Raw genomic sequence first — 21,469 nt, forward strand, 5'->3', positions numbered from 1 at the left:
ACAACAGGATCAACATATATTGTAGACAATGAATGGGTTAGTAATACTTGTTTAAGAGCACAGGTATGGACAATAAATAACTTAATTTATACCAAAAGCACCTTAACTGTAGTGATTTCTGTGTGTTTGTCGTTGCATGTGTGTGCATGTGCACGTGCGTTGTGTGCTCAGGTCCTACCTCGCACGTATAGGTTGGCAGGGGAGGAATAGCGCACGCCTTGAGAGTTGGTGGCCACGCACTCGTACTTCCCTTGGTCCGTTTCCTCGCTGTTCTCAATCTGCAACGCCCCTGCAAGACAGAGAGCGACAGAGAGAGAGAGAGAGAGAGAGAGAGAGAGAGAGAGAAGATGTTTCTGCTTTGCTTTGCATCCTCTCTCCTTCTCATTGGGAGATGTTTATCTGCTTGGTCTGTTTCTGTTAGATTTTGACCGTAGGGTATCCTCTCTTCTATTGCTTCAGCATCCAATAAAGTCAGCTTTGTTGTCACATCTGTGAGGCACCATCTGAATGGGCCATGCTCTCATACACCAGTAGCTGCATTTTTTAAGAACTACTGTGCATTTTCCACTTCTCTTCCTACAAAAGTGAACAGAAACTCAAGAATCTGATTTTTTTTTTTTTTCCAAAAAGTTTGGAACTCAATAACAAGTCTCAAAATGTCTTTTTATAAACTTAGATGACACTTAAAGGACCTTTTGTTGTTACAAGCTACTGATTCCTCTCCTACAGCAGGCTCACTGCTGCCGTGAAGAAAGCCTGTTTCTATCCTGGCAGTTAACTGGCAGCAGCTACACAGCTTTACCCCACGGCAACAACCCGACAACGCTCTTTAACTCCTCAACTTGTTTCTTTTACGTCCTCAATCTTTATCCTCCTACCCTGATCCCACCGTGGTAAACAGTGTCTCCCTAAATGTGCTATAATTACACAGAGTGCTCGTCAGGTATTCTTTTGTTTCTTTTGTTTCACGGAGCGCTATTCTTACTGCTTTTGATTTTTTTTTTTTTTTTGTGCTACCGGCCTTTTGAATTACCAGCAGTGATTTTTTTTTTTTTTTTTGCTCTTTCAGCCTGCTCTGTCATATTCATCTCATCTGAAACTGACTTTGACATGAAGCCTGAGGAGGAAGCACAAAACCATGGATTACACTCTGCTGCAGGAGAGGAAAAAGACACAACTCAAATGCACATGACATACGCACACACACAAGCGTGTAGAAAAAAAAGGCATGAGCCCACACACACACACACACACACACACACACACACACACACACACACACACACACACACACACACACACACACACACACAAAGCACTGTGTTTTGTATCAGATCTTCTGTGAGACCCATAAAAGGGATCTAGTTTGTAAAAGATATGGCGATATACAGAGAAGCAGTACATAGAGTATGTTCTGCCCTAACACTGATTTTCACAAACAATACCACAACATAAAAACACTAAATTATGAGTAAAAGTTCTGCATTCAAAATTACACAAAGGATTTAGAAAAAAATGTGATTATGCAGAATGATCCTTTTTAGAGTGTAAAATATTACACTATTACACATTTAATAACTGCATTAATGTTAATTATGCATTAACATGCTAGTGGCATTTGTAGCTAGTTGACGTAAGTGCCAAATTTAAAGGGTCCTTTCATACAAATTACATAAAAAAAACATAATTTGTCAAAATGTGTCTGATGTAACCACAAACTTAACTCCTTTGATTATGGTATTGAGGCAGCAGCAGAGGTCTGCAGGACGAATATCTCAAAGCTTCAGCACATAGAGGAGAAAATATAGTACTTTTTATGCAAGGTTGACAAAATACATTTTTCTGTAGCATTTGCACCAAAAAAAAGCAGAAAAAAGCAAAAAAAGGAAAACCCAGAATATGTTAGTAAATAGTAATTTTTTTTCTTTATCAGACTACTGTTTCCTAAGCACTACTACTTCACACACTAATAGGTATTCTAATCTACAACAATGCATCATTTTTTTTATAAGATGATCATATGATCTGTATGTAAAATCTTAATTTGTAGAGTAACTACAGAAAAAATGTTAATAAAGCAGAATATTTCCCTCTGACATGTAGTAACAGTATCTGGTAGAGTAGAAGTACAAAGTAGCATAAGATGAATACGTTTATCAATTAGTTAACTGACAGATAATTGAGTGACTTAAAGTGAACTATTTTGTCTGGTTCTTTGTTTTATATAAGTGTAAAGTGAATATCTTTGGGTTTTTGGTGCTGGTCAGGCAAAAGAGAGACATGAAAATTTCATTTCTGATCTCAGATCAACATTTTACAGACCGAACAATTCTATGATTAAATAAGAAAGTGATAGGCAGATTAATCGAAAATGAAAATGTAGTTGCAGCCCTATACTAAAGAAGTGGATTAAAATTAAACCTAGTACTTGAGTTAATGTACTTACTGGTTTCTTTCCACCACTGCGGACATATATAATACACATGGTGTGTTATCCTAATGGCGAAAAAAGCTTTTAGTGATTAAATCTTAAAAACCTGGCCAGTTAAGCACTAAAAGGTTCCAGAGAGGCAGTTTGTATGTGTGATCCTCCAAACTACACAGCAGCTGATCAGTGCATGCGGAAGTTTAAACAGCATGTTTTTGGGGGCTCAGAGGAGGGAAAGTTTGACTTGTTACTCTCACACAGCTGGGGTACAAGAGTGCGTTTTTGTGTGTTTGAGCGTGTTTAGTGAGCCGAGGCCCTGCTAGCTGGAGCTGTCATCCTTTTGCTTCTATCTTCTGCATTACATGAAAGAGAAACAGCTCGTGCCCTCCTCTTTCTCTCTATTTTTCCATCTCTCATTTCCCCGCAGTACAGGGCAGAGTTGGGAGATAAACAGGAATAAATTATCTACTCTACAGCCGAGGATCCGCTCCAGAAAGAGAGGCAGAAGGAGAAGACGGAGTGGAGGAGAGATGGAGCTGGACAGGTGGAGATCTGCAAACAAGAACTCATCTGACAGCTGGAAGCAGCTCATATGGCTAACTATCAGCACAAATTTGAAATCCGCGATTGAAATCTACCTTTATGCAGAACGTGCTGTGACGATACATGGTGTTCAGTATATACGCACATAGAAAGATCACTACCTGTACACATAAACACACAGCGTGGATGGATATGTAGCAGTGGACAAACTGAATGACAGTCAGGATGGAAAAGCAGGACAAAAAGCTGTAAAAGGAGAAAGTGAAATATAACAGATAAGACGAGGGAGCACAGTTTGTTAGTGAGTCTGGAAGCTGCTGACAGTCCCTGAATGGGATGTGACTTCAGTAAATTGAGCTGCTGCGAAATAGCGAAAGGTGTATTATGTCTGCTGGGCAGAGACGCAGCCGATCAGATGGCAGCAGATCCCGCTAACCCGATAGCTCTGCCAGAAGATCTAGGTCAAACAGATCACCTGGACTCCGGTCTACCCCCCAAGGTGAGACATTAACTTCTAACTGGGACTGGACAATAATTAAGACAGGCGGCCCCTATTTTTAACAGAACATTTCTACTTAACGCAGGGTAAAAATACAACTGCTGAGATCAAACAAGTTCAGTTGCGCACTGTAATTTGATCATGTTTTTTTCTCAAATGTGACTCCAAGTGTTATATAATATGGAGTACACAGTGTAATTGATTTAGACCTGAAATCATCAGTCCATTGATGGATTGTCAAATGTGATGATTTGCTGCTGTCTTTTAGTCTTATGTGACAGTAAATTCAACATATATAAGTTTTGGACAGTGACAGGCATTTTCACAATTCCCTGGCAGTTTGCAGACAAAACCAAAAATCTACTGTGAAAATAATCAGCATATTAATCAATGAAAAAAATAATTAGTTGATGTTGTACATTGAGGATTTTTACTATGACCATTAATAGGGATAAGATAAGCACGTATAACAAATCCCAGCAAAAACAACATCAACTCACACCATCTGTAAAAGGTTTGTCTATCTCAGAATTTTAATAAATCCTTCAAAAAAAAATCTTGGATCTTCACCAAAAAGAACATCACTGTCCTAATTTGCCACCAAATTTCCTTGGAATGTGTTTTTGAGATATCCTGCTGACTAACAGACAGGCAAACAAACAGGACCAAAAATAACCTCGGTGGCTGAGGTACTGAGTGATGCACACGCCGTGTTTTGAGTCCGTCCTGACGAGAAAATCTGCCTTCGATAAAAAATACTCATAATTCTGGGGGGTGCCTTTGAAAAAATGTATGTGTGGTCAGTCAAAAGATCATGGGTGCAGTGTGCAGCTGATAAGAAGAAAATACACTGTCTTGTGTGTTAAATGAAGTGACCCAAACCGTGACCACTACCATAAACACAACCTTTGATCAGATCACAGTCCTTAGCCAAGACAGGTCCATCCATTACCCAGCAGCCGACCTCGGGGTCCATACCGCATGCCATCTGTTAGAGTGTAGGTCTGCGAAGGCTGTTAAGTGCTAAGGTAAACTCTCCAGATCTCAGTCCCGAGCTTGTCATGGTTCTCCTCACGCACGTCTAAACTGGTGCAGCAGATGGCATGGAAAAATAGATGGATGCCTTGGTTGAGGTATAAAGATGTCAGGAGAAGTTCAACTCTATACTGCACCATATGTTACTACCCTCAGGAAATCAATAGCACGTATGTGCAGGTTTTAGGTGTGTATGCATGGTGCCTATGGCTGTCAAGTGCCACGTATTGGACGGTTACCTGCAGTGGGAGGACACCACAGATGATGGATGCTGGTGAACTGTGAAATGGCTGAGAGTCATCTTTTGTGGGATTTGAGTGCGGACGTTCTTAATATCATTTTTCATCCTGACCCATATGGCTCATAAAAATATTTCCGAGACCCAACAGAGAAAGAAAAGGAAAGACGGAGAGAAAACAATGTTTGCCGCCCAAAACAGATCCCTGGCTGGAGTCCAACAAGAGCTGGCAGCCGTCCACTAAATCAGAGGCATTGTTTGGAAGGCGCCCCATTAAACAGATCTTAAAGGAGTGTTTCATCCATAACACATCTCAGTGCTATTTTGTGCCTAGCTCAGGTGTAATTGATTTCCTCCAAGTCATCTCACTGCAGTGTTTGGTTCATTATACAGTGCATTTTGTTGTTCAGCTTTTGGTGATTTGAAATCCTATTAAACCCTGCGGTGAATCTCACTGAGCCATTTGTCTTGCTACTGTTTCATTGATGTGATATGTGGCCTAACGGTCTGTACCGGTGAATCAGTGTCATGTCTCCGTGTGACACCCTGCAGGGGACAAAATGAGCCTCAGAGCAGACCAAGTGAAACTTATTATGATAGATAGTTAAATTATTTACAATGTATCTGCGAGGGCGGTGAAACTAAGTACTCCACGCACATCGCAGTATACTAATGAAAGCATACTGTACTTACTAAGAAGGAAAATAGTAAACAAAAACTATTGTTTCAAGATGCACGGAGTGGTTTGAGTTAGGTTCTCTATTACTTTGTAGCTCCAAGGCCACCAACGCTTTCTCATAAATTATAAGTAGAGAAAAGAAAAACATTTGCATACTGTTTATTGTAATTAGGGATCTTTAAAACAATCACTGCACTGCTCCCTCTGGCATGTTTCTGATGTTTCTAATAAACTTTAGATGTGTTTTTTTTTTTGTATGTGTATCTATTGTCTCATCTACATCCATGCAGCAGTGAGGCTGGTCCTATTCCACCCACACCCGCCGCAGAGTATGAGGCAATTACACTTCAGGTACTCTGTATGTCACCGTGGCAAGTATCCATTTTTACACATCACTAGGCTTCTGGAAATTATACTGGGAATGGGTGTCGGAGCTAAAACTGGTTTGCATATCATAGCAACTGTAACTAGACACCGTAGTCCTTACAAGCTTTGTATTTCTCCAAATGTTGAAGCGATGTGCACAGGGCTGCAGTCAGAGCGATACTCCAGATATCAAGAGTTTTACAGACTGTGTTTGTGTGAATTAAGTGCAAACATTAGCATATTACCTACAGTAAGACTAATGTAGTCTTATTTCCAAGGCTACGGAGCACATCATTAGCTAATGTTAGATTATTTTGTGAGGGAAACAGGTTGACCCATTCAGCACTGGAGCAGCTACTGAGTGGCATTATCCAACTGTGTGAGAGACAGTCCTGGATGTTACTGTACCAGACTTCAGGCTAACATTGGCGACTCTGTCCTGCTCTTCATTGGATTTGATTACGTTCCAGGAACCCCAGCCAAACTCCTTACACGAAATAGCATTATGTCTGCCAAGCAGTACGTCCACATCCTTGTAAAAGTGAAATTACAAACAATAAGGCATAAATCTAACTTCTGTTGCTTAAATACTGTAGCGTAATCCAAATCAAGAGCAGGGATATGTTAGAACAATATGATACTACACTTTCCTTTTCATATCGCACTATAATGCTAGAGTTGCTATAGCTCTCTCCAGCAATATAAAACATTGCTACACCTTTTTACTTTTTCCCTGAGGCATGAAGCTTTACATAATATATGGTATGTAGCCATCATTTACATATTTGAGGCCCTTTCATGTGTTTCTGGTTTTGACAGGCTTTTCAACTAACTCACAGTTAGCAATAATCAGCTGTAGCTGGCTATGCCTGATGACATCTCCTGGTTACATTTATCACTTTAGCCAGCAACAGTAGCAACGGCGACAAGCCAAAAATTTGAAAGTGTGAGACACTTAAATTAGCTTAAACAGCGTCATGACAAAGTCTGCAAATGGAGACGCAGACACAAGGTTGACAGAGGGCACTAGTGATCAGTGGATGCTGGCTGACAGCAGGGAGATATCGGGGCTGGCAGGACGGAGGAGCACAGAGAATATGGATGAAGCAACAACAAAATGGTTTCGCCTCACCATCACTTTCATTCCCCCTGAGGACAACTGAGTGAGAATGGCTGAGAAAATACGCGTCTGCCTACTCCAGGAGACACTGTATCATCTATACAGAAGAGCATAAACAAAGCTGAACAAACTGTCTTAAACGCAAGATGTGATTCTTCTGTATTCACCCCCCGATCTGTCTGCACACACACAGGCACACACACTTTCCCCTCTCTCTCCAGCAGCACAAAAAGCTTCCCTCCTGCTTTTCCCTTTTAATAATGCTCGCAAAGTGATCTTACATTTAGATTTTACACAGTTTCAGGCTGGGTGGGTCAAAAGATAAGAGGAGCATCAGTGAAATACCTAATGTGAAGAAACTCCCATTGCTCTATCTATCGATTTGGAAATCTGACAAAAATGAATTACGGTTGTTTTGGCGTAGATTGATTATTACATTAAGTGTACATTTCAGAATGAATTTACTATAGAATTGTGCGTGAAATTTTTCAACCCACTTCTGATAGTGTTTAAAATAAAATAAAATGTGGCATTTTCTTCAGTTGCATGATGTTTTTCAACCTTTACAATCCACAATGGAAGGAGATTTGTGCCTTTAAAGTGTCATCTTTTTATAATCTTTTCTCCCAAATGTTAATAAAAACAGCTTCTTTTTTTTTGGGCTTAAGGACGGCACAATTATCCTTTTATGAAATTGGCTTTAAAAAGGTTTCACATCCCCAAAGGATGTAGATAAACTCAGAGAGGAGCATGTAATCCCTCAATCCTAATTAAAACATGATAATCACCAAATTTAGAGCAACAGGGATTTTACCTGATAGCGATGCTAAGCTTTAGATGCACTGTTTGTTTACTTGTTTTCAAATGAAATAATCTGACAGTAACTCGTTGTCTATCTCACCTGATCGGAGCTGTTTGATGCGTCCCTGGCTGGCGCTGGGGTCGACAGGCAGGAAGTCTTTGAACCAGGAGATCTCTGGGTCGGGGATGCCGCTGGCAGCGCACAGCATGGTCGCCGTCCTTGTGCGCTCCACCACTTTCAGCTGAGGACCCATGTCTATACTGGGGAAGCCAAACGGCAACAGGTCCTCTGGAAGGATGCAGAAAGTATTCAGAATTTACAGATTCTAGCAGCATCAAATGTACATCAAGCAGTCAAAAATGGCCCTTTTAAACAAGTCAAAGAGCCTATAGCCACGAAAGAGGCTCTGCGATGCTTAGGCACAGCCATAATTTGAGCTAAACGCTAACATTAGCATGTTCAGATACTCATAACAATGTTAAGATGCAGGTGTGTAGCAGATTGCTGCTCATTCTGCCATCCCTGAAGTCATGCGTCTAGCATGGCTAAAAACAGATCATGGAAAAGTTACTTTGTTTTGGAGCGAATCCGCTGGAACAATAATGAACAAATGTGTGCGCTCCTTATTTTGTGGGACAGTTGATCTGCAGTTTATCGAAACACAAACGACCAGTTTATCTGCCTGCCTGCACAGACACAGACTTAGTGCTGCCATGCATTCATCCCTTTCTTCATTTCTTCTGTGGTGAAACATAAGACCCGCTCACATGCAGACAGTGATGTGAGAGCCACTGTTCCTCTGCCTTTAACATCTGCAGACCCTTGAAAGTGGAGATACTGGCGAGGACAGTGGAGTCACTATACCCTTCCTCATCAAAGCTGTGTGTTCGTTCTTACAGCCAGCTTGTCATTAGGTGATCTAGTAGGCGGGCAGACACACAGCTAGGTTTTAGTGTGTGTGTGTGTGTGTGTGTGTGTGTGTGTGTGTGTGTGTGTGTGTGTGTGTGTGTGTGTGTGTGTGACAGGCCATTTCTACAGGAGTATAAACATACCGCCCAGTCAGCAGGAGTTACTTAAGTGCCGATACACACACACACACACACACACACACACACACACACACACACACACACACACACACACACACACACACACACACACATACACACACACGTAGAAAGTCAGCCAGACACACACATACACATACAGTACTCTCCTAACCCAGAAACACAGGTGTTTGGTGGCAGCGGCAGTGAACTGTGAGTTTTCCATGGTCTGGCTCTGTGGTGGTAATGATTCCTGTCTAATAACTATGCAGAGAGCTGCTCAGAAACAGCAGCAGCAATTAGAAGCTGGGATCAAGAGGAGGGGCAGGGCACTGGGGGTAATAAGGACTTGTTAGCAGTAATTGTTAAAATGTACCAACGATTAGAGAGGCCGATCTGGGATGTGTCTGGATATGTCTGATTACATTGGGGGGCTGTAGATAAGTGTGTATGTGAGTGTGTGTGTTCTCACATTGTGGAGACATAAATCTGTTTTCACAGTCATATGTTATGCAAATCTCCATAATGTAAATTGTTAAGTTTTATGGTGAAGACTTAGGTTAGGGTAAGAGTTAGGCATGTAGTGTAATGGTCATGGTTAGGGTGAGTCTCCATGAAATGAATGTAAGGCAATCTAATATCCCTCAAAGTAATGAGCGATATTAAATCAAATATGTAAATGTGTGTGTGTGTGTGTGTGTGTGTGTGTGTGTGTGTGTGTGTGTGTGTGTGTGTGTGTGTGTGTGTGTGTATGTAAATATTTGTTTCTATAGCTATGTTCTTATTAACATCTTCACAGATTTGTGCAACATGGCGACATGTGGAATAATGTACAAAAACACATCCACACACACATCCAGGAAAATAAGGGTGTGTGCACGCAGAAAAGCAGTTGCTTTGCATTTCACACACATACAAACACATCCACATACACTTTCTCTGGTGAATGGGATTAAGCAGCTCAGTGACAACAGTCCAGATGGCCAGACACGTAATCAAGCATCCATCAGGCTTCCTGCTTCCTCCTCTCCTTACCATTTTAACCACTCTATCTCTCTCACACATACACACAGGCACCTCCCCCATACCTGGAACTATAATTATATATTCCACTTTCCAACAGCAGCAAAGCAATTACCAAGATGGCAATTTCCTCAGCTAATAAATCAAACCCACAGGAGCCTCTTGATTGTCAAGCACAACAAAACCCCATAAAAGTTAGCCAGCTCAAACTGGGCATCACTGACATACCCAGAGCAAAACACAGTCCAAGACGCAGAGCGCGGCCATGTCAACTGTCGCTGTGTTTTTCCTCTGCTCCTCTCCTCCTCCGGGCCCCCTGCTACCTAACCACATGACAGACGTGTACCATCTGTTTCCACACTGTGCTGAGGATGAGTGGCTGAGTGGAGATAGGATCTATCGCTCTCATTCTCTCTTTCCACAGTCATCAGCTTTGGAGAGACCCCGTCAGATAAGAATGTCAAGCTGCTGCTGATGACGGGACTGAGGGGAGGAAGGAGAGGAGAAATGCCACAAAAGACACGAGAAGACATCAGAGCTCAGAGGAGTGTCCGGTGGCGACATTCGAGTCTGAACGCTGTGGTTAGAGCTCAGGTGGCCATCAGGCCTCATACCAACCGTCTGATATCAGCCAATGGAGACCTAAGTGGAAGGGGGGGTGGGGGTGGGGGGAACCACCACCTTCTTCCCCCATTCCACTGTCCCCGACTGATCAATGCTAATGATCCACCTGAATGGAGGCCAGTGGTACGACCATTGACAGAAAAAAGGAGGAAGAGAACGGAGGGAGAGGGGGGAGATTGATTGGGAGGTCAGGAGGCGAACTCCCCCGAGGTGAGGAATATGCTAGACCTACATCTGCTCCCCCTCTGCCCTCCCCCTGTCCCATCCCTCCTGAGAGGGTTCAGATGGTCTTTTTATCACCCCGCCAGCAACAACTACATGGACTCCCTGGCTGTTAATTAGAGCACGCTGCTGCAGCGGGCTCGGGGCGTGTGGACGTATGTGTGTGTGTGTGTGTGTGTGTGTGTACATGTATGTGTGTGTGTTTGTGCATGTATGTGTGTGTGTGTTTGCAGGGGGTGTGGCTCTGTATTCCAGTCAGGTCTTTATCAACGGTGCAAATACAGAGAGTAGGAAAAGCATAATCTGGACAAAGAGATGAATGGATGAATGGACATGTGATAAAACAACAATGTTATGATAAGAATACAGTATATTCTAAAAAAATATATATATATATAATAATTGTATTTAATGTTTGTTGTTTCTGGCTGAAACTTTTTTAAAAAATAGTTTATTGTGTTTAATTTTCAATTCATTGTTTAACTGTTCAGTCCATACAATTTAAAGAAATAGTAAAAAATGCCCATCACAGCTATAGCAATTTTCCACATTTTGAGGATGGAGCAGGCATTTGCTTGAAAAATGGCAGACACAATTACTAATCACAGGATTATTGTCTTTTAGGTGCCATTACATTGTTCTGACAGTCCATTATTTTGATTACCTGCATCACCTTTTCCCACCCATGTTCCAGCTTATGACCCTGATATTTTTTTCAAATCCTAACCATGTAACCCCAGCCATAATCAAGCGATGAGCGCTAGCCAATCAGATTGACATTGGGCGGGTCTTTTTTGGTCTGCTGGGATTTCTGAATAATGGGCTGTCAGGAACAATGGACAGTCCCCTCCTTTGTTTGGTTAATCATTTATTTTCTAAATTTACACAAAACTGTGGGAAAATACATCATAATTTCCCTGAGCACAAAGTGACAAACTGCTTGTTCAAGAGCTAAAAATGTAAATTTGAAACGGTATTAAGCTCACATTTGTAAAGCTGAAATCAACAACTGTTTGGCATTGGTGCTAAGACACAATCAACAATCATTGTTGAACATCTTAGTTCATTTGTGTGTTATTGAGACTCATCGTTTTATACTTTTTACATTTGGTTGATTTGTATGTTTGACGCAGTGTCCACTTTTGCATTGTGTCAAACAAACTAAACTATGAAATCTCAACAGTTTTACTCAATATAAGATAGATAGATAGATAGATAGATAGATAGATAGATAGATAGATAGATAGATAGATAGATAGATAGATAGATAGATAGATAGATAGATAGATAGATAGATAGATAGATAGACTTATACTCTGTTCTGCAGATACAGATAAACCAGCAGACACTGTGCTGGACACTGAAGTACAGTTCACTGGAGAGGAGAAAAGAGAGCTACAGGTATTCAGCCCGGCTCCTGGATGAGTCAGCGACTGCTTGAAATAGATACTGCGGGCATGGCCTTGATCACATTTTTCAACAAATGAATCATTTATCAAACACAAACACTGCTGTGCTAAAGTACCGCTTATTTTTCATCTCCTGGTTAAATTGATAAGACAGCCTATGGAAAAATGCGGCATGTGTGCATAAACACTGTGTGTGTCAACAGCGTTTGGGGGAACATTGGCAAGGACCAACCAGTATTGTTCCCTGGAGCTTTGTGTTTGTGTGTATTTGTGTGTATCAAGAGGTTGAGAGCGTAAATTTTGGCCTGGTTATGTTTGCAGAAGGGCAATCAGGCCCTGTGCCCAAAACCAGTCGGTGAAGCCAACCGAATCTGGGCAAATATGCAATTCATGCGTCCGTGTGCACACACACACACACACACACACACACACACACACACACACACACACACACACACACACACACACACACACACACACACACACAAATACTAGGACATAGAAACACTCACACACACAAAGTCAAACACATAATGCATATGATGCAAACAAACAAACACGAATCCAGGTTTTTCTTTTCCAGTCTCTTTGTATTTCCCTCAGTCGCCCGAACACAGATACACACACACACAAACACTCGCTTCCCCACAGAAAATTATCATTCGTCCTGGTTAAGAAACAGGTTGCCTATTCATCTTTCAGTTCATTTCAGGGGGGAATGGCCATGTGCATGAAAGAAGCCTGAATAAAAGCCGATCTTAGGGAGCCTGATTTAGGATTAATGTGCCAGCGCTCAGCAGTCTTCAGAGGCTGTAATGCTTTGACTCCTATAGACCGCAGGAGGGCTGAACAGGGGCACTTTAAATGCTAATGGGCCTTTATGATAATAGATCACAATACAATGCAGAATCAGACAGAACCATAGGTCAATCCCACCAAAAACCCACATGTGTCCCCACCATCCTGAGCCCTACTTTGGCTCTCCGCACAGATCCAGCAGGAGGAGACTAAACTCACAAAACATGGTGATCCAACACATAACAGTCTATTGCATACAAACATGCATGAAGAATAGACTGCAAGGAAAGAAGGGAGGGAATAAAACAGTGAAGATGAGGGGGTATATATGATGAAAGAGCTGGTTCTTCACTCAAGGAGTGTAATCCTCTTGCAGGCTGAGTTGATACTCTCAGTTGTTTCCAGACCGAAATGCTGCTTGAGCCGCCGGCCTGCCAATGCAGCAGACGCCTGGGGGGAATCACTGATCTGACTCTGTTGTTCATTTGAAGGGTGTTTGCCGTGGTGGCAGAACATCTCTCCTCCCCCCTCTCTCTCTCACCCTCTTCCTCCCCCATCCCTCACCTCCCTTTCTCCTAAAATGGGACACTGGGAGGTGGGTATAATCAGGATTACTCTGCACAAACCAGCCGTACACACACAAATACGCACATGCACACACCCATACACAAAGAAATCCATGTGCATGCATTCACCCACATACACAGTCATGCAGGTTGCTCATGCACACACACACACACACACACACACACACACACACACACACACACACACACACACACACACACACACACACACATACTGTATATGCACAGCTGCAGTGATGAGAATCTCTCGCCCACCAGAGGTTTTCAAACATGCAGAACTGCAGATATTCACATCTCCTGAAGGCGGAACAACACAACTGCAGTGTCCATAGAAAACAGCAGTTTGGGTGGAAAGGGGATGGTGTGGGTTTGGAGGGGGTGAAGGTGGGTGGAGCAGCAGAGAGCTTGTAAAAATGCAAAAGGAGGAGAGAGGAGAGAGAGTCTGGATAGACAGTGAGGGTCAGGCAGAATAGATGGCACAGAAAATGAAAGAATGAATAAAACAAGAGAGAAGAAATTAGAAACGTACATCGCTGTGGGCCAGAGAGGAGGCTGCTAGAGCCAGAGACGAAATATGGAGTCAAGAAAAGAGAAAGGAGGAAGAGGAGTAGGTAATAGGATGGGGAGGCTGATGTGGGATGATTTTGAAGGCAAAAGAAGAATGATCTCCCCAACCAGAACCTACCACATCTGCATCCATTAGGCAGCCCATAGAGCAGCAGCCCATATCCTGTGGCCAACCACAAGCTCCTCACACTGTACAACAATGCTATTAGTGTCGGTCAGCCATTACACAAAGTGATGAGATGAAACACATCAGGGGATGAAAAGACTTTTCAGCGGTTTGGTCAGTGATGGAAAGCCTCCATTCTTCTTCAGGGGTTGGTGGACATTTTCTCCAGTGAACCGTATTTTGAAAAGACAAATTTTGCATATATTTGTGCACCTAACAGCATCCTTGGATAACATGATCGATCAGTATATCAGTCAGCATATTGTAGGGGTATATGGCTTTGAGGGCATGCCGTCAAATAGTCAGAAACACTCAGTTATAGTTTTTTAGGAAGAGGTGTGTCTGGAAGTAAATGTCCCATTATCCCCATTTTTCGGCATATGTTAGGTGACTGACATTTGGAGCACTTCAGAGGCTTGGATGGGCATGATCTCATCACTATAAAAGATGAGCAACTGTGATTGAAATTACCATTTTTTGATACAAAGTCAAAGTTACAAATCTTTTTACATAAAAAAACACACGTGGAGAAACTAACTATAAGCTTCTTGGTAACAAAGATGCAATCACAGAGCCGAACATCTTGTTGTCTGAGTCGTTAACAGCGGGTTAATAGCAGGCAAAAGCTAGAGTTTACACTTTGTAGAAAGCTGATAATACATTCAGCAGTTTAAAGAGTATACTTCACAGTTTACTTTCAAATTCTGGATCAGTTTCAGATACATTTTGTGACAATGGTGCATTGTTTTGTTCCCAATTTCAATGGTCAAGTGTTCTTTGGTTAGTAACATTCTGTTTCGCACCTCTGACTGCCTTCTTCTCCACTGCAATCGCTGCTGAGGCTTATGGGTACTGCAGCCTTTACAGTCATCAGTTGTGTCAAGTTGAAACAATGCTAAAATAATTAAAACAGCCGTAATATAAGCTTATAGTATCCTTAAATGAACTCCTGTGTCTCCATGACAAACATTGAGATTATCATTTGAGGTAAATGCTGAAATAGGAATTTAGGGGTGAGGAGAGATGAACAAAATGGAATCATGGAATATGTCATTTTTTTTGGAGGAAAATCAATTGAGAAATAGTTCATGGATGAAATAACTAGAAAGAAATGCCCATCATTAGGCAAATTCAGCCAACTAAAGGCTTAAAAAAATAATAATATTTCAATACACTGATCTAAAAATCATATGAAAACCCAGGAGACTGCCATAAAACGCCCTGCTCATTGATTTGCACCATTGCCCACAATGACATAATGCACCCTGAGATACTAAAGGGATGCCAATAGCATACCATATGACAAAATCTGTCTGTTTATATTATCTAACCAGTAGAAATCATATTACCCACCACACACAGTGACAAGCAATCCATGCATCCATCCAAATGAAACTATATTGGCTCTGAGTCTGGCTGGTGCTTTGGGTCAAGCATTGTTTCATTCATCGCAGTCCTATGTTTGATTTACAGCATAAAGCACATCAGCTGATTAGGAAGAATCAAAGAAAGCTGATTCTATTGTCACAGAGGGGACATGGGACGTCACAGTACACTGATCTCAGCGGAGAAACGTTCACACAAACAGGCACAGGCTCACGCAGCCACGCACACACTGAGAGTCTCGCCCTCGAGGTGTAGTTTATGTGGTAATGTGTTTTAGATTGGGGCTGTGTGTGCAGAGATGATGGGCCGGGTAACAGATGGACAGGAGTCTATTCCCTGGGCTACCAGCCTTCTGCTTACCACACAGCGCTGCCAACTCCACTATCCTCATCCATCTCCTGCTCCTCTACACCCCCTCACCACTCCTCCGACACCCCATTTCATCTCTATTGTTTCACGCCATCCTGTTGTGTTACTCAACTTATCCCCACCTCCTCACCCTCCATCACACTCCTTCTCACCTCTCCTTGACCTCTTCCTCCCTTTTTCCTTCTCTTCCTCAATGTCTGCTGGCAGAAATGGGTCGTCTGCCAAACTGAGGCCTAATCCCTTGATTTTTCCTCATGTAGTAACAGCCCGCACGGCCATCCTTCTATTTCTTCGTCCTTTCCTGCTGCGCTGGGCGAGCAGCCAGCACTCAGATCCTAAACTTGCAGCCACATGCTGCAACTTTAGTTCATAGCATGTTAGAGCACCACATTGGATAAGTTTCCCTGCAAAGAGGCGGTGTACATTAGATTACCACCCTCACTCTAGCTGGGAAGCGCCGTGATTACAGAAGAGTGGGATGCTAAAGTACCCTTTAGCTAACAGGCTAGCTGGACCTGTCTGTGGCCAGATCACGCTTGGTCGCACTCAAGAGGAACTATAAAAAGAACAGTTGACTGAAGCCTGCTGTGGAGGCAGGGTGTGGCATGGCTCTATTGTCACATCTACAACTGACAGCCCAGGGAACCCGGGATGACGGTGGAAATCAGGTGTGTGCACGTGAAAGGAAAGCAGCACTCAAGTGGAAAAGGATGGAGATAGGGTGTGTGTGGGGAGAGGGTTTGTGTGTCTCACCTCTGATAATGGCCAGCTTTGCAGTGACAGACACCTCTCCTTCACTGTTGCGTGCCACACACTCGTAGATGTTCTCATCCCGGGGTGCTCTGAGTGGTTGGATCCTCAGCACAGCACCTGCACCCTCATCAAACTCTACGGTCTGGACAGCCACAGAACCACACGAAAAGGCGCATTAGCCACAGCAGAGTAAACATATGGATTAGTACAGTAAACTGTAATGTTGTTTATCATTAACTTAGCATTGTTTTTACAGTTATAATGTAATAATAATCACCATTAAATAATTTATTAATCTACTAGGAAATTCCTGTTTTACTTGCCCTCCCTTCCACGAGGTCAGGCTCAGCTCACGTTCCTGGAGCTGGTAGGGATTCAGTGTCTTGCATAAAGACACTTCAGCAGAGTAGATGGTACATTTGGGGTTGAATCTCTAACCATTAGGTCATTTTACTGCATACCAGGCCTGTACTGTGATTATGCTGCTGGAATTAAACAGCTCTGTGGAATTGATATGAACTCGCCTGTTTCATACGAGTGAAAGTAACATGTACATGTGATGGAAAATAAAGTATTATGCAATGTGCTAAATGTCAGTTTTGAAAAATGCTCTGAAATTCTGATGCAGTCAGTTTGCCTTCAATGATTATATATGCTTTAAATCAATCTTCCAACCTATGTTTGAAATGTGCAAAAACTGTACTGTTGTCAATTTAATATTTCAAAGAAGTGTTCATTTCTCCTTTAGGAGAATTAGCAAACTGATACCGCTCTCATGTTCGTGCTTTACCTTACAGCTAAAGCCTGGAGCCGATCAGCTTAGCTTGGCATAAAGACTGGAAGCAGGGGCGAACAGTTGGCTGGCTCGGTCCAAAGTTGAAAAAAATCCACTGCCAGCACCTCTTAAACTAACTTATTAACACATCGTATCTTGTTTGTTTAATCCTGACAACCTCATGGTGATGACAAAACTCCAGGAAGATTCCAGCCAAGAAACGGTTCCAGCACCCTAACTCCCCATAAAACCACAACTTGCCATGTTTCTCACTGTTTCTGTACAGAGTGAACAAATGATATGTGATGTTTTAATGAGCTTAAGAGATGCTGGTAGGTGGATTTTATTGTTACTTTTGGACAAAGCCAGGCAACTTGTTTCTGCCTACCAATAGTCTTTATGTGAAGTAATGATAATTTACTCTAGCTTCCTATTTAGCCTACAGACAAGAGAGTGGTTTCAATCTTCTCATTGAACTCTCAGCATGAAAGCAGATAAATGAGTTTCACATGTTGAATTACTCCTTTAAGAAACAAGGTTATTGCATCTCTACAATACAAAAAATACTAATAACAATTCATATTAATTACCATATGTAATCCAGCAAGAATAAATATTGAAATACACAGTATAACCTCAACATAGTAATTACTATACTGTATACATTCATATATTAATACATCTTTATTGCTGTTTATATTGCTGTGTATTTGTCATGCGGCTACAGTAGGGGTTAACCATTGTGCACTGTGACAACCACCTCGATACGCTGGGAGTTGACCTTCTTGCCCTTCTTGTTCCAGTAGACGACAGGCTTGGGATTGCCAGTGGCCTGGCACACAAATGATGCCACACCCCCTGACACGCCGATCTGGTCCGTGGGAATCTTGGTGAACTTCGGCGGAGCTGAGAGACAGAGAGAGGGAGAGGGAGGAGAGGAATAAAAGAAGAAAAATGAAAGAAAGAAAAGCACAAGCATGAAAGTTGATACCCTTACACCCAGAGGACATCAAACTGACTCAACAACCAGCAAAAACCCCCCTGCTGACCACGCCCCATTTCACTGTCAGTGACTGGTCTGCTGGCTTGTGCTCTCTGATGGCTGCGTGTTGTGCTTACTTCCTGGGTATCATCTAGAGGACATGCTGAAGGACTTCCTGTGGGTCATAAATAAAAGATGGGGTTGGGCTTCAGAGGAACATCTCTCTCTCTGTCTGTGTCTCTCTCTCTCTCTCTATGCTTCCTCCAGGGCAGGCTACCCTCGTACTGCAGGCAGCGCAGGCTGTCATGACACATGAGTGTTTCACAGGTAGGAGAAGTGTTGGCTGCAAATTCACAGCATATAATTGGTTTAAATGTATTAATACCAGAGGTGTCATTTTGTGCTTGCACACACTAACACCTATAGGGGGTTTGCTGTTCTTGCAGATTCTGATTATCTGAACGAATACAATGAATATACCAACGTTAGATGTGTTAATTTCCTATCTTTGCCTCAGGGGAGACTTTGAGAACAATTTTGGCAGTTATGATGCAGCTGATGTGGGAAGCGGAAGTGCAGCGGTTGCCCTCTGTAAGAAAATAGCAATTTCCAAGACCGATATTGAGCCAACAGTACTGAACCTATATTTTTCCACAGTGGCTGAGTCAGATCAATCAAACAACTTCACGCACCCACCCTGTGCTATCTGTCTGTAGCCTGTTGCCATGGCACCCGTTTTAACTCCTCCTCAGCCAGCTATCCATCAGGGTGAAGTCAGGATGACCCTTACCATAGCAACCTGGATCCCTCCTCCCACTCCCCCTGAGTCTGGGTGGGTGAGGTCCTACTGTGTTGATTCACTTCTACTCTGAAGACAAAAAAACTGCCTTTCTAATAATTGCTAGCATATTCTTCAGCCTGTTTTCACTTCTTCCCGCACCTGCTTGCTTCACTGGCTAACAGCCACACAGAACACTTTCCAGTTTCACTACAATGCCTTGACAGCAACTGGAATAATGCCATGTCAAACGACTGCTCCGGCGCCTCCTGCACTGTGTTGTGCCTCTAAAAGACCTACTCTGAATGTCAGAAATAAAGTAGTTTCATTTTATGCTTGCTATAATCCTCAACAGGAAGAAGCAAAAAGCTGGTTCAGTATAGTCAATCGGAGTGAATTTATGCCCACCATTTTAGGACTCAAGAGCGGGATATTTCCTGCCTGTTAGACTCTTAAAAAGGCACACAGAGTATTGAGCAAATTGCCCTTTTACCCTGCCAACAATATGAGAATGTGTGAATCAAAAGTCCAAAAAATGTCATGGCTATGGGATTATGAATGAATTTCTTGTGCTTCTTAGGGCTTCTACATGGGTTTCAGTGGCTTTATGTTGAGTCCAAAACTGTGTTCTCTTAAATGCGCTTCAACACCAATCCTCGTGCAAAATCGACCCCACTGGCAATGTTACTACTTAAGCCTCTTCTGAAAGCCAGGGAAAAGCCCTGCAAGGCAATGGCTCTGGATGGATTTGCACTATACAGAGACTTGTTATGATCGAATGGCTCTAGAAACCTGCATGGAAAATGAGGGACTAATGAGGAGCTCTGTCTCTTTAATAGTAGGTTTCACTCGGGTGCACTGGACCAGACGGGTCTATCAGTGATCTACCGCTGGTCTGTTTTTAATGAAACACCTTTGTAACCCGTAATCATCTGAGTGACTGACTAACTGACTACTGCTGTGCCGAGACATGACTTGGACCAGCAGGTACAGTAAAATACTGCTGTTAGAAAGTCATGTGAGCAAAAAACTATTTGCAGGTCTGAGTGAGCTCCAGGTCACAGTATGATCAGGCTTGTAGTTATAAAAATGTAACTTCAATTTTTTATAGAAAAATTCTTTTCTTGATTTCCTGATGAAATGCTGCCTTACAGAAACATTACTTTACTTATGGAAAAGGTATTAAGTGCAACCAGCTGTGGTCTGACAAGCCTTTAAGCCACTTTTAATAATGCATTTCTTCCTGTTTGTGTGTCTTTGCTGTCAAGTCTGTTTGCATCTCAAAGGCGAATGTGTGCAACAAAAATAATTCTGTGATACAAAGATGATGGGGGAGTATCCTGTCTCGTTGCAGGGAGGATAAATGGTTTTGTAAAGATGATTTATGGGCCCATCTCAAAAGAGAACACATAAGTAACAACACTGGCTGGGATTATTCCTAACTTCATTTGCATGATTTTGACATTGTTCTGCATTTGAATGTTAAATGTAGATCATTTTTGTGAGGGAAATATTAAATGTGTTTTGCATAAAATTCAAAACAGTGAAGGCAAAGTGACATGTCTGAAATTAATTCATTTATTTGCAAAAAGGAGGAAGAGATTTGAGCTGAGCCACTGAGACCCAGACAGCCCAAAACAAATCTCACCTTTTAGGAACGCTTGCTGTCTGTTATAAGGTCATCACTTAACTAATTAAGTGTAAAATTATAAGAATCTGGCGTTGAGCACACAGGCCGATCATTAAAGATTTTGTGGCAACCAAGTCAACTTTGTAGGACTATTGAAGAATATGTGAATACATGTTTGTTCTTGTTAGGCGGCCCTGTTCTGTGGAAACAATCATCCACATATAAGTAATTACCTTTGGGTAATTACAGTAGGAATTCTGCCTCTGTGTGACCTTGCAGTCATCTTTATTTCTATACACCAGCTTAACAGTGTACACCTGCAATCTAGGATGTTCCCATTTGATGTGTGCAAAAATCTTTCAAATTGGATCAGCTTTGCAGGTGAAGCAGAGAAGAATAGAGTTCCCTGTTGCCAGTTTGTTTACATTTGATTGGATGTTTTGGAGGAGGTTAATATTCCATTTTTTCCTTCTAATTTACACAATCTGCAATACATCGTGTCAGTGGAGAAAATAAGATCAACTCCGTTCGATATTTTCATATTTTGCTGTCTGTTTTTCTTTATTGAAGAAGCTGGAGAGATACAGGAGATGGAGCTGTTTTACAGCACCATCTGTTCTGCAGACATACACTGTAGGTGGTCC

At 42.2% G+C, this 21,469-nt stretch overlaps 1 protein-coding gene across 6 annotated transcripts in view; it reads right to left on the reverse strand.

The window, feature by feature from the left end:
• LOC139338849 (receptor-type tyrosine-protein phosphatase S-like) overlaps window positions 1-21,469 on the reverse strand; it is a 68,484-nt gene that overhangs the window by 30,733 nt on the left and 16,282 nt on the right. For 4 of the 6 annotated variants that reach the window (XM_070974132.1, XM_070974129.1, XM_070974127.1 and 1 more), the window contains exons 3-6: window positions 18,196-18,341; window positions 16,661-16,802; window positions 7,810-7,998; window positions 179-289 (exon numbers count right to left, since the gene is read on the reverse strand). In XM_070974132.1, the coding sequence (XP_070830233.1) occupies window positions 179-289; window positions 7,810-7,998; window positions 16,661-16,802; window positions 18,196-18,341 (588 nt within the window). Of the gene's footprint in view, window positions 1-178; window positions 290-7,809; window positions 7,999-16,660; window positions 16,803-18,192; window positions 18,342-21,469 lie in introns of all 6 variants that reach the window. The other 2 variants (XM_070974128.1, XM_070974126.1) reach the window with 1 other exon arrangement.

The sequence above is a fragment of the Chaetodon trifascialis genome, chromosome 11, assembly GCF_039877785.1.
Source record: "Chaetodon trifascialis isolate fChaTrf1 chromosome 11, fChaTrf1.hap1, whole genome shotgun sequence".
NCBI classification, from domain to species: Eukaryota; Metazoa; Chordata; class Actinopteri; order Chaetodontiformes; family Chaetodontidae; genus Chaetodon; species Chaetodon trifascialis.